The 16,132-nt window shown below is 35.3% G+C and overlaps 1 protein-coding gene across 1 annotated transcript; it reads left to right on the plus strand.

Annotated features, from left to right (window-relative positions):
- The first annotated feature begins 1,452 nt into the window (after nt 1–1,452).
- On the plus strand, nt 1,453–2,115 carry LOC113291544. The gene has a single exon (XM_026541067.1). It carries the CDS (start codon nt 1,453–1,455, stop codon nt 2,113–2,115), a length of 663 nt encoding a protein of 220 aa, XP_026396852.1.
- The last annotated feature ends 14,017 nt before the right edge of the window (nt 2,116–16,132 follow it).

A 16,132-nucleotide genomic window follows, 5' to 3' on the forward strand; every position in this document is an offset into this window, starting at 1 on the left:
CTAGCTACTTCTGAAGAGGAATCACCTGGTAGTTCACCAGTTATCCAAGAACTATAAGAAGAAGTGGAAGTGTCACTACATGCCCTATCTGGTAATATCTCTCACAAAACTATTAAAATTCAAGGAATCACTAAGAATAGAAGGTCATTCACTATATTAATTGACGGTGGTAGCACCCATAGCTTTATTGATCCATAAATGGCCAGACTCAGTGGTGCATTGATAGAAACCACTGCTGCCTTACAAGTAGTTGTGGAAGATGGTAACAAGGTGCTCAGTGATGCAAAATGTCCTCGGTTTAACTGGAAAATGCAGGGGCATAACTTTGATTTTGATGTCAGAGTTCTAGACTTGGAAGGATGTGACATGGTGTTAGGAGTAGACTGGATGAAAAATATAAGCCCTGTGAAGTTTGATTTTAAAAATATTACAGTATCCTTCATCCAAGGTGGTAAGAAAATTGATCTTGAGGGAATTACAGAAGAAGTCAAAATTTCTTCCATGTCTGTGGGAGCTTGTCAGAAGTACCTCAAGAAGAATAAAAATAGAATGGCAGGGGATTTGTTTTCCATCACAGCAATAGAGCCCAACCCTCAAACACTAAAAGATCTAGAACCAATCCTCACAAAGTACTCTTCCATATTCAAGGAACCCACTTCATTACCACCCGAAAGATCTCATGATCATCATATACCCTTGCAACCAAATGCAGCTCCACCTAACCAAAGACCCTATTCCATATGTGTAGATGGAAGTAGTAGAGAAATTAGTGGAGGAGATGCTCAAGTCAGGGATAATCAAACCTAGTCATAGTCCATTCTCTTCCCCCATTCTATTGGTTAAGAAGAAAGATGAGAGCTAGAGGTTTTGTGTTGACTACAGGAAGGTCAATGAAATTACTGGTAAAGACAAGTACCCAATTCCAGTAATTGAGGAGTTATTGGATGAACTCAAAGGGTCCTTTATTTTTTCAAAAATTGACTTGAGAGCAGGGTACCACCAGATCAGGGTATCACCTGGAGATACTCAAAAGACTGCCTTCAAGACACATCAAGGGCATTATGAATTTTTAGTTTTGCCTTTTGGCATGACTAATGCACCAGCTAGATTCCAAGCATTAATGAATGAGGTGTTTAAGCCTTACCTGAGGAAATTCATACTAGTGTTCTTTGATGATATACTAGTCTATATCCCATATATGGAGTCACATATGAAGCATCTCCAGCCTACTCTAGAGACCCTCCAAAGGAATCAACTATTTGCAAAGCTCAGCAAGTGTACATTTGGCCAAGATAAGCTAGAATCATATTTGAGATGTATGACCAGATTTAAACCAATTAAATTGGTCATCCTCAAACTGATGGACAGACTGAGAGGGTGAATGCTTACTTGGAATCCTATTTGAGATGTATGACCAGATTTAAACCAAGTAAATTGGTCAGTTGGCTGCCAATGGCACAATGGTGGTACAACACCAGTTTCCATACAAGCTTAAAGATCACACCATTTAAGGCCTTGTATGGATATGCACCACCACAGTTTGGGGTCTCTTCAGTAGCACAAGGAGTTCATCTTGATGTAGATGACTACATAGAGCAGGGGCAATCCATGAAACATCTATTGAAGGGAGATTTGGAAGAAGCTCAACATAGAATCAAAAGCCAAGCTGATAAGATAAGGACAGAGAGGTCATTTGTAGTGGGAGATTGGGTATATTTAAGGTTACAACCATATAGACAGACTTCAGTCCAACGGAGAAGGAATTTTAAGCTATCAGCTAAATTCTTTAGGCCTTATCAGATTAAAGCAAAAGTTGGCCAAGTGGCCTATAAACTTAAGTTACCAGCTGATTCCAAAATCCACCCAACCTTTCATGTCTCACAACTGAAACCCAAGCTAGGGGAAGGAACCTTGACACAAACAACTCTACCTCAGCTGTCTAAGGAAGGAGATATGAAGATAAGACCCTTACAGGTGCTAGACACAAGAGTTATCAAGAAGAATAACTGCTCAGTCAAGCAAGTATTGATTCAATGGGAAGGAATGGTAAACTCTGAAGCTACTTGGGAAGACAAGAAGTCCATAGAGGTGCAGTTTCCAAAAGTGATTCTTTAGGACAAGAATCCAAAGAAGGGAGAGCATTTGTCATAAAATGACAAACCTGGGAGGGGAAGGATATAGGCTATCTTAGTTAAGGGGCACCCAAACATTAAGGGCACCCATTTTAGCCGTTAATTGTTCTTTAATTATGTTTTGTATTTCTGTTTTATCTAATTACCTCTTGTGCTGATCACACGTTATGTCCTTGTGAGTGAGTGGGTATAAGTCTTGTAGATTGGTCTTATCTCGAACTATGAAGAATCAATTATCAGAAATTTCTTTTATCCCTCAAACTTCTTTTCTACCGATTCTAAATCTTTATCCTTAGAGATTTGAGTTGCTTCTGAGCTAATTTATAGTGTAGATCACTACAAATTTTATGTTGTTACGGCTGGGTTAATTTGTCGACCCGGATGAAATTAGATACAACGGTTGGGATATTAGGAACTCCCAGTCGTGAACACATAAAACGGATGGAAATTTATGAACTTCTGGCCGTTATTCTTCCCAATATAACCTGAGTCTGCATTACGGCTGCGTTTACATAAATTTCCCATTCGTAAATCGATTTGAAAGTTGATTTTTTTTTTGATTCAACATGAATTCTTAATACGATTGAAAATTACTAATACATTCATTAACTAGACCACAATAAAACTCATTACATGCTTGATATATCCCCATTACAAAGTTGGTTTTAATAACATCCCTTTCGATGTATTAAGAAGTCTTTAATGATGGCGAAATGATCTTCCAGTTGAAATCATAACCTTTCCATTTTCTCCATTCCTTCTTAGCTTGAACTACGACTTCTCTATCAGTCTCACCTTTAAGTCGAAGTTGGTTGCACATACGACGTAAAGCCATATATTCTTCCACTTTTTTACGTATGTCTCAAATCGAAGATACCTGTTTCACTACAAAAATTCTCAAAAATATTGCTCCAATACGATTGACTTGGTAAACCACGTTTCTTTCGTTCTTCTCCCTTCTTTGGATATCATAATACAAAAAATTTGCGGAGAGATAAGTCTTCTTCCAAAGTGAAGTTGGGTTTATCCTTTGAGTACATTGCATTGAGTTTATAGGAGTTTTGGTGGAGATTATTGATGTAGAAGGTGTGATTTTTTTTTGGAATGGGTGGTTATATGGAGGTGGAGTTATTTCAAGTTTAAGTAAGTGGTTGAACAGCTAGAAACTTCTATAGATCAGTCTTCAAACGGATCTATTTTTTCAAAATTCAAAAAATTAGCCGATATGATGTGGTATTCAAAATTATAGGTATTTACGACTAGGAAAACACATGGTATACCGAGCCGTAATTTTGTATAAACCTGCAGGGTTTGTGGTGTGTCAGATTTACAGTTAGGTATTTCGGGCTGTAAATAATAGTTGTTAATTTTTGTCAGGATTACGACCTGGATATATAGCCGCAACAAGGAGCCATTGTTTTTTTTGGGTTACCAGAGTGACATACGGATAGGAAATCCCCACCGTATAAATATTTACGGCCAGGAACTTCAAATGTCGACCAAGCCGTAAGTCAGAGTTGCAAATTTATGTCAGAATTACGGTTAGGAGTTCTAACCGCGGAAAAGATACGCGGCGCAGAGATGTAGCCGTAACCAATACTCATTTAATTTTTGAGTCTCCAGTGCAATACACGGCTGGGTATTTCCTGACTATAACATGGTTACGGTTCGTATTCCTAGACGTTTCCGTATAACGGCCGGGACTTTCCAACCGAAATTTTGTACAAGTTTATTTATGACAAGAATTATATGCACTTTCGTATAGGTTATGTGAAGGATCGACCTAGCCTAAAGTGCACAAAGAATTGGTTGTACTTGATTTTTTCTTCAGTTTTCTTAGATTAGACAAATGGAAAGACTAACATTCATTCATAAATGCAAAGTTATAAAAATTCATCCATCCAAATCCATAATCAAACAAAAAAATAATAAATAGACAAATTCTTAGATGATAAAAGATCCATGAAGTAATATAATAAAAAGCAAGTAAATAGTCATTCACTTTCACTTGATCCTCCTCCGAAGTGCGCATAAACTCAACCAAATCTTCTTGTTGCTCAGGTTCCACAACTTGTTCTATAACTCTAGATTTGTTACCTCGACCGCTGCCACCTTGAATTGGAGTCTTTTTAGCTCCACCACGTCCACCTCGAACACTTGTTCCAGCACGGCTACCTTTTGCCCTTGTTCCAGCACGGCTAACTTTTGCACTTGTTCCAGCACAACCACATTTTGCACCTCGATTCCAGACCATAATCCCGAAGATTTTACCAAAGATATCACATCTGAATGCTCCTTGTACAACAGCCAAAACCTTGCTTGCTGGTGCTTTAGTTTAGGTACCGCTTTATCTGGGAACTACAAAAAAAAAAATTGGTTGTAAAATTAATAATCCATAACAAAATAAATATAACGTATATGTAATTTGATTTACTACCTTTGTGCCATAAACCCTACCATCCCATGAAGACGTGTAGCCAATCAAGACGGAACAATCTCTTGCCTCACCCCAAGGTTTCCCATTCCTCTTGGGAGGTAAAGGCTACATAGCATCAATTACTTCTCTTGTCGTTGTCTTAGGTTTATACTTCTTCTTTCCATCCTTCTTGTCCTCCTCAACTAAGGATTTACCTTTATCAATAGAAGCACCACTAGAAATGCCAACTTCAATTCCTCCGGTAACAACAAGTACACTTTCATTTCCACCACCACTAGAAGTGCCAACTTCAGTTCCTCCAGTAATAGCAACTTCAGTTCCTCCAGCAACTCCAACTTCAGTTCCTCCAGTAATTCCAACTCCATCTCCTCCACCTTCATTTTCTCCAAAAGTCACAACTCCACTTACATTCCTTGTGTTTGCATCCAATGGTTTTGCGTGACGAGGTTGCAGAGTCGGGTCACTACGAGGTGTTACTTCTTGTGATCTTTTCTTCTTATTTTCTTTTCCTCTATTCAAAGACAAACAAGGCCAAATACCAATAGTAGGTATGCAAAAACGGCTGGGAAATTTTAACACAACCAAACCGTGACAAGCAAAACGTCTAGGAAAATTGGATAGCCCAAGACGCAACAAAAATAACGGATGGGAATATTAGTAATCGATCTAGCCGTAATAAAAACTGCTAGGAAACTCCAAGCCGTAATACGTAAACGGCTAGGAAACTAAATAAGCGATCCAGCCGAAACAAGGTTATGGACAGAAAGACCGAGAAGTAAATATTACCGTTGAAAATAATTCGAACACAAGATAATATACGGCTAGGAATAACCTAGACGTGTACAACTTGTTGCGGATATGATTTCTCTATCTCGTACGCATCGACTATATTACGGCTGGGAGTTCTAAGATATCCCGACAGTAACTCATACAAACGGCTGGGAGTTCTACCATATCCAAACCGTGTAACATATAAACGGCTGGGAAAACAAACAATCCCAACCGTAAGACCTATTTACGGCTGGGAATACAAGAACTCCCAGCCGTAAGCACTTTAAGAAACTGTTTTTTCAGACCTAAAATTTTCAAAACCAACAGAATAATCAACAAAACGCTTAGATAAAGAGTGGGTTTTGAAATTCATACCTTATTGGTGTCATATCAGGACTCGCGGCGGCTGGTGCATCTCCTTCATTCACTTCTTCTTGATCTTTAGTTTCATCTTCATTTGATGAAGTTGGTTTCTCTGCTTCAGAATGAGGTTGATTCGACGAAGCTTGACCTAAATTTTCCTTAGGTTTCATGGTTTTATAGAATGAGTTTAATCGATGAAGATTTTTTTCGAAATCGACGATTAATCGTTGAACAATGAAGAATGGAAGAAGAAAGAAAACAGAAAGAAGAAGAAGAAGAAGAAAAAAAAGAAAAAAAAGAATGGGAAGAAATAAGTGAGTGAAGGGGGGCGGTTTTTTTCTCTGTTTTAATGATTTTCCGATTTTTTTTATTAGATTAGGTAGTTAATGATAGGGTAAAATGGGAATAAGTTAAAATTAGTACGGGTATTTGTGAACTTTTGTATAAATCTGATCCCCCTATACCATTTGGGTTCCACTTAGTATTTTAAGCCCCCAAAATCTCTCTCTCCTACAACCCCAATAATAGGATTCTATTTTAATTGGATAGGTTCCATGTATTCAGGTTTTGACTCGTTTAATTTGAGTGAAAAACTGAAAACAGATGTTGATATAATTCGCCAAAATTTCTACGCTTATGCATCTATCTGAGTTCGAAACTCGTCAGCATCCGGGTGTAAACATAACCAAGTTCCTGAGTTAACATAGAACTATTTTGGTATGTGTATTGGTATGGATCACATTTAAACATAACCAAGTTCTGGAGTCCACAAAACTTTCTGGTACGTGTACCGATATGTATACCAAACCGGTTCCGTAACCAACAATTCCTTTCTTGTATGCGTACTGGTTTGCGTACCGATTCGGATCCACGAGTTCACAAACTTTTAAAGGTGTGCATACTAATATGCACTCCAAAAATCTATTTGTCGAGATATAACTACTATGTTTCTTGTACTGAGTACATTCATCACGGCTTCAGACTTATAACAGTTTTTTCTAGTTTGTAAGAATGTTGTGTACACTATCTTATATCTGAGTTTATAGTAGTTCTATATTTCTCTAAATCGATTCGTAACATTTCCGAATAATATTAATGACACATATCACTGTTTCAGGCTATTTTCGAATGATAATCTTGAATCATTATTTTGATTTCAAAAAATAAATTGTTATTAACCGAAATCATCAAGTATGAAATGTTCATTTAGCTTAGTCATATTTCGAGGACTAATTACAAGAAGAATCCTGACTCGAAATTCTTGATATGCTTAGGATAGTCTAATTAGTTACGCGACAACATCTCGAAGATAGAAAAGTGTATATAACTTGAGAAATAGGTGGTTCAGTCTTCACTTACCTTTTTTTTATGAAGTTCTCCAAAAACTTCTCTTGATCTTCGCTTTCAAATGGTAAAACGCAATGATGACTGCCGTGATGTGCGTTTCTCAACTACATCTTCTATCCTAATCCGAGACTTAACTAATTGCAGACTAGAAATCAAGATATAGTTTTGACAACTAAATTTAATAACAAGCTTGAGATAGCAACACTTGTGAGTTCGACCGAGCAATGCTCTAACATGTCTCACTAACTGAGTTACTCGGGTAGACTGCAGGATTGGATTCGCGGTCAATCTATTATTTCCGATTGGAAAATGTTACTCTTTCAATATTAATTCTCCTCATCGACCCGTAAAGTTGGTCTGACACGTGATCAAAATGTCAAAAAGAACAAAATTCAACGGGACGTGATCTATTATCGAAGATAATTCATAAAAATGTATTTTAATAAATTCTCATACGCCATTAGAGAACTAAATTAAATGCCATAAATTTCATTTAAAATAGGAATTAGTACGGTATCGAATAAAATCTTCTCTTTAAAAAAAAGGAAGTTATAAAAAAAATAATGATATAACTAACGAACGGGATCGACCAACAAACAACTTTGACAAAACATACCGACTCTAAGATTCTATATATCCGACGGTTACTATCATTGGTGGCATGTCATATACTTCAATTTTGGGTTGTGTTTGGTCGTGAAGAGGCACCGTCGTTCATTGAAGTTGTTGGTCTGATGATTGATATATGCTAGATGACTCTGATTAAATCGTCTTTCATGCCCAGAATTTGATCTTATGTTTGTAATTTTCGTGGTTCTTTAAAAATAGTTTATCGTAGGCAATTGGCCGCATTAATTTCATGAATATGAGTAATTTCTTCCTCTTTAAGGTGTAGGAGGGTAATATTTTAAAGGAGTAGTAACTAGTAAGGTTTCTGAAGCACGACAGCTTCATTTAAGCTTTGATAAGATTTTAGACAAAGCTTTTTTGTTTTTTCCACTTGGATTGGTCTGGTTTGGTGCTTATAAACTGTTCGATGTAATTTTTCCAACTTCAGTTGCTTGATTAATCGTGTTGATTTTATTGCTTAATTGCAGTTCCAATTCTCTATTTTATCTTTCACCCAAATTTTCGTTGTGGATACGTACATTCAACACTGGAATTTTCTGGTAAAGGAATTCTTCTTCAATGAATCTAAGGGTAGATTTTATGATGATAGTTAGATTGAAAAAATTTAAATCGAAGAGAGCTGGGAGATGGAGGAGAAGGTGATGATCCATATTCAATTTTATTTTGAATCCCTAAACAATGTTCACGACCAAACACGACCTAAAACTAGAATTTGTGCCATGTCATCAATTATGGTAACCATATGATATATATGATCCATCGACTAATATGTTTTGTCAAATGCGTTTGTCAAAACTGTTTGTTGGTCGATCCTGACCCTATAACTAAATGCAAGGCTCGTTCAAATGTAAAATATAACCATCACTAAATAAGACTCACAGAAGAAAGAAAATAAGCCTAAATAACCTAATACAACTCATTATGTATCTTATACTTCTGTCGGCGAACGAATCCTTATTTTTTGAAACATGTTCATGATAATGTTATATGTAACCAAATAAAATATGTATTTCTCAATATAGCAAATCAAATTATCGTTCATCAATTCATCACCAAATCTGTTCAAATATAAATATAATCATCACCAAATAAAACTCAGAAAGAAAAGAAAATAAGCCTAAATAACCTAATACAACTCATTACGCATCTTCTACTCCTTATTTTTTGAAACTTGTTCATGATAATGTAATTTGTAACCAAATTGAATATGTATTTCTCAATATAGCAAATCAAAATTGAAAACACTAGGGGTACCAAAATACACCACCAATTTTTCGTAGGCAATCTGTATGGATAAAGTCAACACAACTCCGAGAGTAAAACTCAACCAAGGAAAGTGTCTAGAGTTATATTTCTATCTCTCTTGTGATTAGAATTTTCACAGAATTGAATATGTGAACCTAATTACAAAGAGAGTTCTTGGACGGTACCAAAGACCAATATCCAAGGATCAATGAAGTCGTATCCAACAAAACTAGGTCTAACGTATCTTATTTGGTTGATCAACGCACATCCTGTGATATTTAAATTATAATGATAAACAATATAATGCGGAAAAATAAATAACACAGACACCAGAAATTTTGTTAACGAGGAAACCGCAAATGTAGAAAAACCCCGGGACCTAGTCTAGATTGAACACCAAAATGTATTAAGACGCTACAGACACTAGCCTATTACCAATTAACTTCGGTCTGGAATGTAGTTGAGCCATAAAAGGAAATCCACCGATTAAGGTACAATCGCGCTCCTTATGCCTCTTGAATCCCAGCAGGACTCTGCGCAGTTGATTCTCTTAGATGACGTCACACCAACTAAGAGTTGTTTCAACTCAATTGAAGACTTTAAACCAAATATGCCTCCGCGGATTAAGCCTATAATTGATTTCCTGATTTACGATCGAAACATAGGATCAAAGTGATGGAAATCGATAGCAATTTGACAAAATTCTAGCTATCCTCAAAATCCGGACTTATGCAACCCGAAGTGCAGCCTAGATTATTATTCACATCGCAAGTATAAAACTTGCGGAATCACAAAGTTTGAGACGAAGAGAACTTTATGATTCTGTCTATCTTGTTCAAGTGATAAATAAACAATCAAACAAGATCAAGATACTCAAGTTATCAAGATAAAATATAACTGGACCTGGCTTCACAAATCCCAATGTAGTCTTTGATAGTCTCTAAACCCTAAAAGGGTTTCTGGAGAGGACGACTCTAGATACAACTAGGACACACCAAAAGGTAGTGTCAGGATTCAAAAATCCCAGTTGCCAAGAGTTTCCCTTATATAGACATTCAAACCATAAGTTGTTTTAGGTTCAGGGTAAGATAGCCTTGGAACCAAGCAAACAATTATCACTGTTAGATGAAAACTTTGAATCTCATTCACATAACCAAGATATACACTCTAGTTAGGTAAACCGTAATCGAACTGTGTATAAAGACTATGTCCAACATGGTTAGCCGAAACTAGCCGATTTGAACTTTAAAAGCTTAACACTCATTTTTATAAACACAAAGACATTGATCTTGAGTCGCAATCATGTGAGCAAATAAGTCTAGGGTATTTATATAGAATTGATCAAATGAAAATTATCTCAGAGAAATAATTTAATCGCAATTGAATCATAATCGACATAGTTGGTAAATGCACGAAGTACAAATACTTGAGTCGTTCGTGAATCGGCTGAGTCATGGTACACGGACCGGTTTGCATTAACCTGGTTCCCTTACTACAGTTCCAACATGGTTTGCATAAGAATATGCATACCTATCCGGATCACGAAATAAACAAATTTTCCCATGATATGCATTCGAATATGCATAACACACAAATCTGAAAGTCGATATATAGCTACATTGTTACGTGTACATGTACATGTAATACGGCTTCAGACATATAACATTTTTTTCTCAGTTTGTAAGACTGATAACAGTGTCTTGTCTTCCGAATATACTAGTTCTATATTTCTCTAAACCAATCTGAAATATTCCTGAATAACATCAATGAAAAATATCACTCAGGATATTTTCGAATGATAAACTTGAATCATGATTTGGTTCCGAACAATAAATTGTTCTCCACCGAAATTGATCAAGTATGAACAAATGTTCATTAAAAAGCTTAGTCATTATATTTAGATAAATTCATAAACTAAATAATTAGTTCTTGACTTGAAATTCTTGTATATGCAAGCTAGTCTAATTAGTTATGCGACAAACGTATCAAGAAAAGTGAATATAACTTGAGAAATAGGTGGTTCAGTCTTCACTTACTTTTTGTTGATGAAGTTCTCCAAAATTTTCGGTTGATCTTCGCCTTCAAACGGTAGAACGCATATGATGACTGATTTGTTTCTCAACTACCACTATCCTAGACCGAGAGTTAACTAATTGTAGACTAGAAATCAATATATAGTTTTGAAAACTAAATTTAACAACAAGCTTGATATAGCAACACTTGTGTGTTCGACCGAGCAATTCTCTAACAAAAATATCATTCATCAATTCATTACCAAATCTATTACGAAGGCGATTCTTTACAATTTTCTCGACAGAAGTAACGCTAATGCGATAACTAAGTAAACTAATGGGTACACTATATCCTTTAAGTCTCCACCAATTTGACTGCAAGATCAGTAATTCCTTTCAGTTCTAAGAACTCGTTCTGGACCATACATCAGTAACTTAAGTTAGTAGTTAATCCTCAACTACCAAAAGTTGAGTATCTAGGAGAAAATTTTCTTGGGTACAACTGAATAAAAAAAATCAGCTTATTTTTGTCGAATGTAGGGAATTGGTCAATAGGAATTTATAATGCCATAGAAAAAACTAATATTTTGTTCGTCTCAGTGAAAAGATTATTTAATTCTTGAAGTTGCATATCTATGGCTGTATAAAAATACTTAACTCTTTGATGATATAAATTAGTTACTTCTTGAGTTTTACGCTTTGGTTGATCTTACGGTTAGAATACATCATTTATATCAGGAATTTTGATGCGGTGATTTACTCAAATTAGAATACTGGCAACAAAGAATCAAATTCTATATTTTTCATTAACTATAATCGTCCTTTGCTGGGACATCTTATGATATAGGCACGGGCTACATCCCAACGTTATTGTGTGCCAATTTTATTTTATTTTTTGTTTCTATAGTCAATTAGTGATTGATATAAGTGTTAGAAAGCATTCTTCCACAATTGTTTACTTTACAGAAAACTGTGACATTAATAATGGTAACTTAATATTTTGTAACAGCAATCCCGAACTAATTTTTGGCGTACTTTATGTCGAACTGAAACCTTATAACCCGCATTCTAATACTGAACAAAAATTGGGCAGCCTTCGTCTGCATACCCGATTTCAAGTTATTTCTATGCATTGACGATATATATATATATATATCTCCTAAACTAAAATTCTATTTTATCCTTGATTTGGTAACCTATAAAAAAGTCACATATTTCGAGCTCGCCTAGAACACCACACATCTGTAAGACGACCCTAGTTCTTTGCAAATTGTAACTAATTTCATGGCATTGACAATGCTTTGACCTTTTGTCTGCAATTCTTTTGATGAAATATTTGTAATTCCCGACATAGTTTTCATCAAGTGTAAGATGGAAAAAGATTGAAATTCTGCAAAGAATCTCGGAGAACCTTAGCTTCATTTCTTATCAGAATTTATTGCTTAATCGTCCAAAAATGCTATAATAGATTAGAATATGTTAATCTATAATATTTTCATGCGAACCCAAACGCATATCGTCAATATTGAGTGCCTCAAATCTACACAATATATATCATTATCTTACTACACATTAGCTTGCTTGTCACGAAAAGTATATATCATGATGGGTTGTTTATCTAGTTATCACATTCACTAAGCTACTCATTAATAAGCTAAAAAAAGTCTTCAAAATATGTATGTTTTCTTTTTACAACCCCAAAAACTAGTTTTAGTTAATGAGCAAAAACTAGTTTTAGTTAATGAGCAAAACATTGGAAAAAACTCAGTCATTGTCTCTCAAATTTAGTGCTTTAATAGCCTTAGAGTATCTCATTGCGAGTTTACTCCGATAATTTTCTTGAATCATCTATACCATTACCATGTGTATACAGATTCTACCTAGATAATAACCCTATTCATTACGTAATTAAGTTCAATTCTCTAATAGCACTAAAACCTGTGCAATAGATGTACTACGAGTAATACATTTAACAAAAATCAAATTCTAAATGTGGTATCTCTATAATCAGTAACTATACTATGCTATTTCTACTAAGGAATTTCCAACCTTTTCGTATGAACAACCCTAATTTAGCTTTAGATATATATGAATACTTGTTCACCTTGTAAGCATCCCACAAAAAAAAAATCAATTAGGTGATATTAAAAGTAGAACATGAGCAATAAAATAGATTATGAACATTAAAACTAACCATCCAGATCGAAGTCCATGTTTAGGATTTCAGATTACATCCCCAACCAACAAAAGGAAAATTACCTACTCATAGGTTTACTAAAACCTATGGAAAATATAAAAGTAGTGCAAACCATTGGTGGGAAGCAGAGAGATCTCCAGAACTCCAAAAGCAAGCCCTAGCTCCTTGTGATCCTTTCAAAACCTCCATGATTGTGGTTAGAAGTGTATCTTAAATAGTACCCAAATACTAGAAATGCCCGTGCATCAAATCTCATGTCAAGAAATCATCAAAAACTCAAAACCAGGACAAAAACTTGTTCAAGACAAGCCCAAAGCGCAACTCATTCTTTTCTCCCTGCATAGGCCCAATCAAACCCAACAACTAGAAAAAACTCAATCTGGTTAGGTTCTAATTTTTGCTCATAACTTTATTGTTACGTATCAAAATTGAGTGATCTTAACTCGTTTGGACCGTCTTTCAGTTCTCTTTACAAGTTGAAGTTAGAAAATCATAGTAAGCTTGGTTCAAGTGGACCAAGTAAGCTATTTTTCTTTATTTCTCCATTTTCTTCACGTATTCGTCGATCCACTTGGTTTTGGGTTCTTCCACACGTATAATATTTCTTTTCTTTAGTGCTTTTAGATTAATTTTCATTGATTTTAAATGATTCACCTAACGTGAGACATAAAATAGAAAGCAAAAATAATACAAGGTATTTGCAAGAAATCTAACGAAAACAAGTATGAATGTAGATTAAGATGATTCATTACAAATATGTGAATTAAGCAGATGTTACTAGTCACTAGACAAATTTTAGTAACAAGTTATATTTTAAGGTAATCACATATTTAGAGTTATAACTACAAATCTTGGGTCACTAGACAAATTTTATTTCCTTGATAAATTTTGGATCATAGCGCAATTTTTGACTCAAGAGGTAACTTTTGTGTCACAATATACATTTTGAGTTGAGCCAGCAACTTTTTTCACATAGTACCTGAATTTGGATTACCGTGCTAATTTTTTGTGAAGAAGTTAGTTTTGGGCCACTAAGAAAATTATTTCAAGATAATCACCAAACATAATTTGGTCCCAAACACTACAAATCGAACTATAGCCAAATTTTAGTCGAGGTGCAGGTTTTGGTCACCTGAAAGATTTTAGATCACAATGCAAATGTTGGGACATGGGGAAATGCTCACTAACATAGGAACGTTTAGGCTGCCAGACGTATTTTTCTACTAATGAGTTAGATTCCACATCATAACGGCAAATCTCGGCAATTTAACGAGTTTTGAATCATAATGCGGATTCTATATTACAATAACAAATTATGTGTCACAAAGCAATTAAAGTCTTGAGATTTTGGGATACCATGGAAACTGTATAGATTCTTGAGGACATGACAATAAGCAAACTATAAATTTAAAGGCAACATTTGGATCGTAAGGAAAATCTCTATAGACGAAGTACCAAATTTCAGATTTATTACTGTTTTTTGGATAAGTAGACAAATTTTAAGTTGCATCGACATTATATAATTTACGGGCATGTATCATATTACGAGGTAGATTATAAGTCACAATACTAAATGTGTAGTATGTGAATTATGTTTAATCACATCATTAATTTTTGGTCATGACGGCTTTAAGTGAGTTAGACGTGAGCATTTGGGATCCACAACGCGGATCCAACCCAGCACATCCACTTTTTTGCGGATGGATGTCTGATCTGCACATTAATGGGTTTGAGGTGGATGCAATTTATGCGATCCAATGAGTTTTGAATCTGGGTGCCCTTAAAAATCTTTTCACACACAGCGGTTACATTAAGCGTATATATAAACTTTTCGTAAAATAAATGGTTAGAGTATTATTTATATATGATTAACTATATGTTCGTCTTATTTTTTCAGCATTTACTTCCATCTAAGTTTTAGGGCTTGAATATGAGTGATAAGTAATAATGATTTATTGTGTTATAATTATGGTTGTCGTTGTAGTGTTTATAAAAATAAAACTTATTGGATCATCTGCAGCCAATCTTTCCATCCGCACATTCATTGGGTATAAATTCGTTGAATGTTGGATTGAACGCCGGTGTCAAACTTAAATTTATCATGTATCATGTTGGATGCAGATAAGACTATAATCGATCCAATTCGGACGATGCTCATCCCTACACGATTGATAAGATACCAACATCAGTGGAGCTAATGTCGATTCAGAGGTCCAGTGGCCAAAATCATTTTGTTAAAGATCCAAATTTTATATTAAATGTTTTTTGCCATGGAAAGATTCCTTTTTCCCTTAGTATTCCTTTTTCCCTTTTCTGAAATACATGGATGCATATTGGGCCGTAATGCACCTTTTGATCTCCGAAATTCCATTTCATCTCCTTCCAATAAAATCACTCAAACTGTGTGACACACTCGCATGGTTATTTATTACCTAGTTGGCAAATACGAGAGATAAGTGTTCCATACTTGATTCGATCACCTCTGGAATATATTCTTGGTTGGAGGGTGAACAAATGGAATAAGTGCAGGCACCTTACAGTTTATTTAAGAACAGGATCCATTTTCGTGGTCTGTGTCCACTGGTTCCTTCTTATCCTTCATTCATGACCTCCCATATTGATGGAAGAGACGAAAATACCTTTGAGTTTTATTCTCACTGTTAACAAAACCCTTTTCTAAACTACGCATATAGATAGAAAATGCGACATTCCATGGTGGTATGAATTGGCAGCATTTCGAATATCCAAAGGGAAGTCTTTATTCAAAGATCCTCCGAACTCTCACCTTTTAGCCATAGAAAACCCCAGCCGATTGTCAACTCGTTTGCTCTTCCTAATTTTCAAAGATGCTTCATTGAATGCTCCCATTTTTAATGGCGCGACATTCTGATTTTTGGTATAAGAATCTGGACCCATTACGCACAACAATCAAACTAGAGACACAAGCAAACAAAACACAGTTTGTGCCAACCACAAGACCGATCACAAACGCCCCGGA

Source organism: Papaver somniferum, chromosome 6, assembly GCF_003573695.1.
Source record: "Papaver somniferum cultivar HN1 chromosome 6, ASM357369v1, whole genome shotgun sequence".
Lineage (NCBI taxonomy): Eukaryota > Viridiplantae > Streptophyta > Magnoliopsida > Ranunculales > Papaveraceae > Papaver > Papaver somniferum.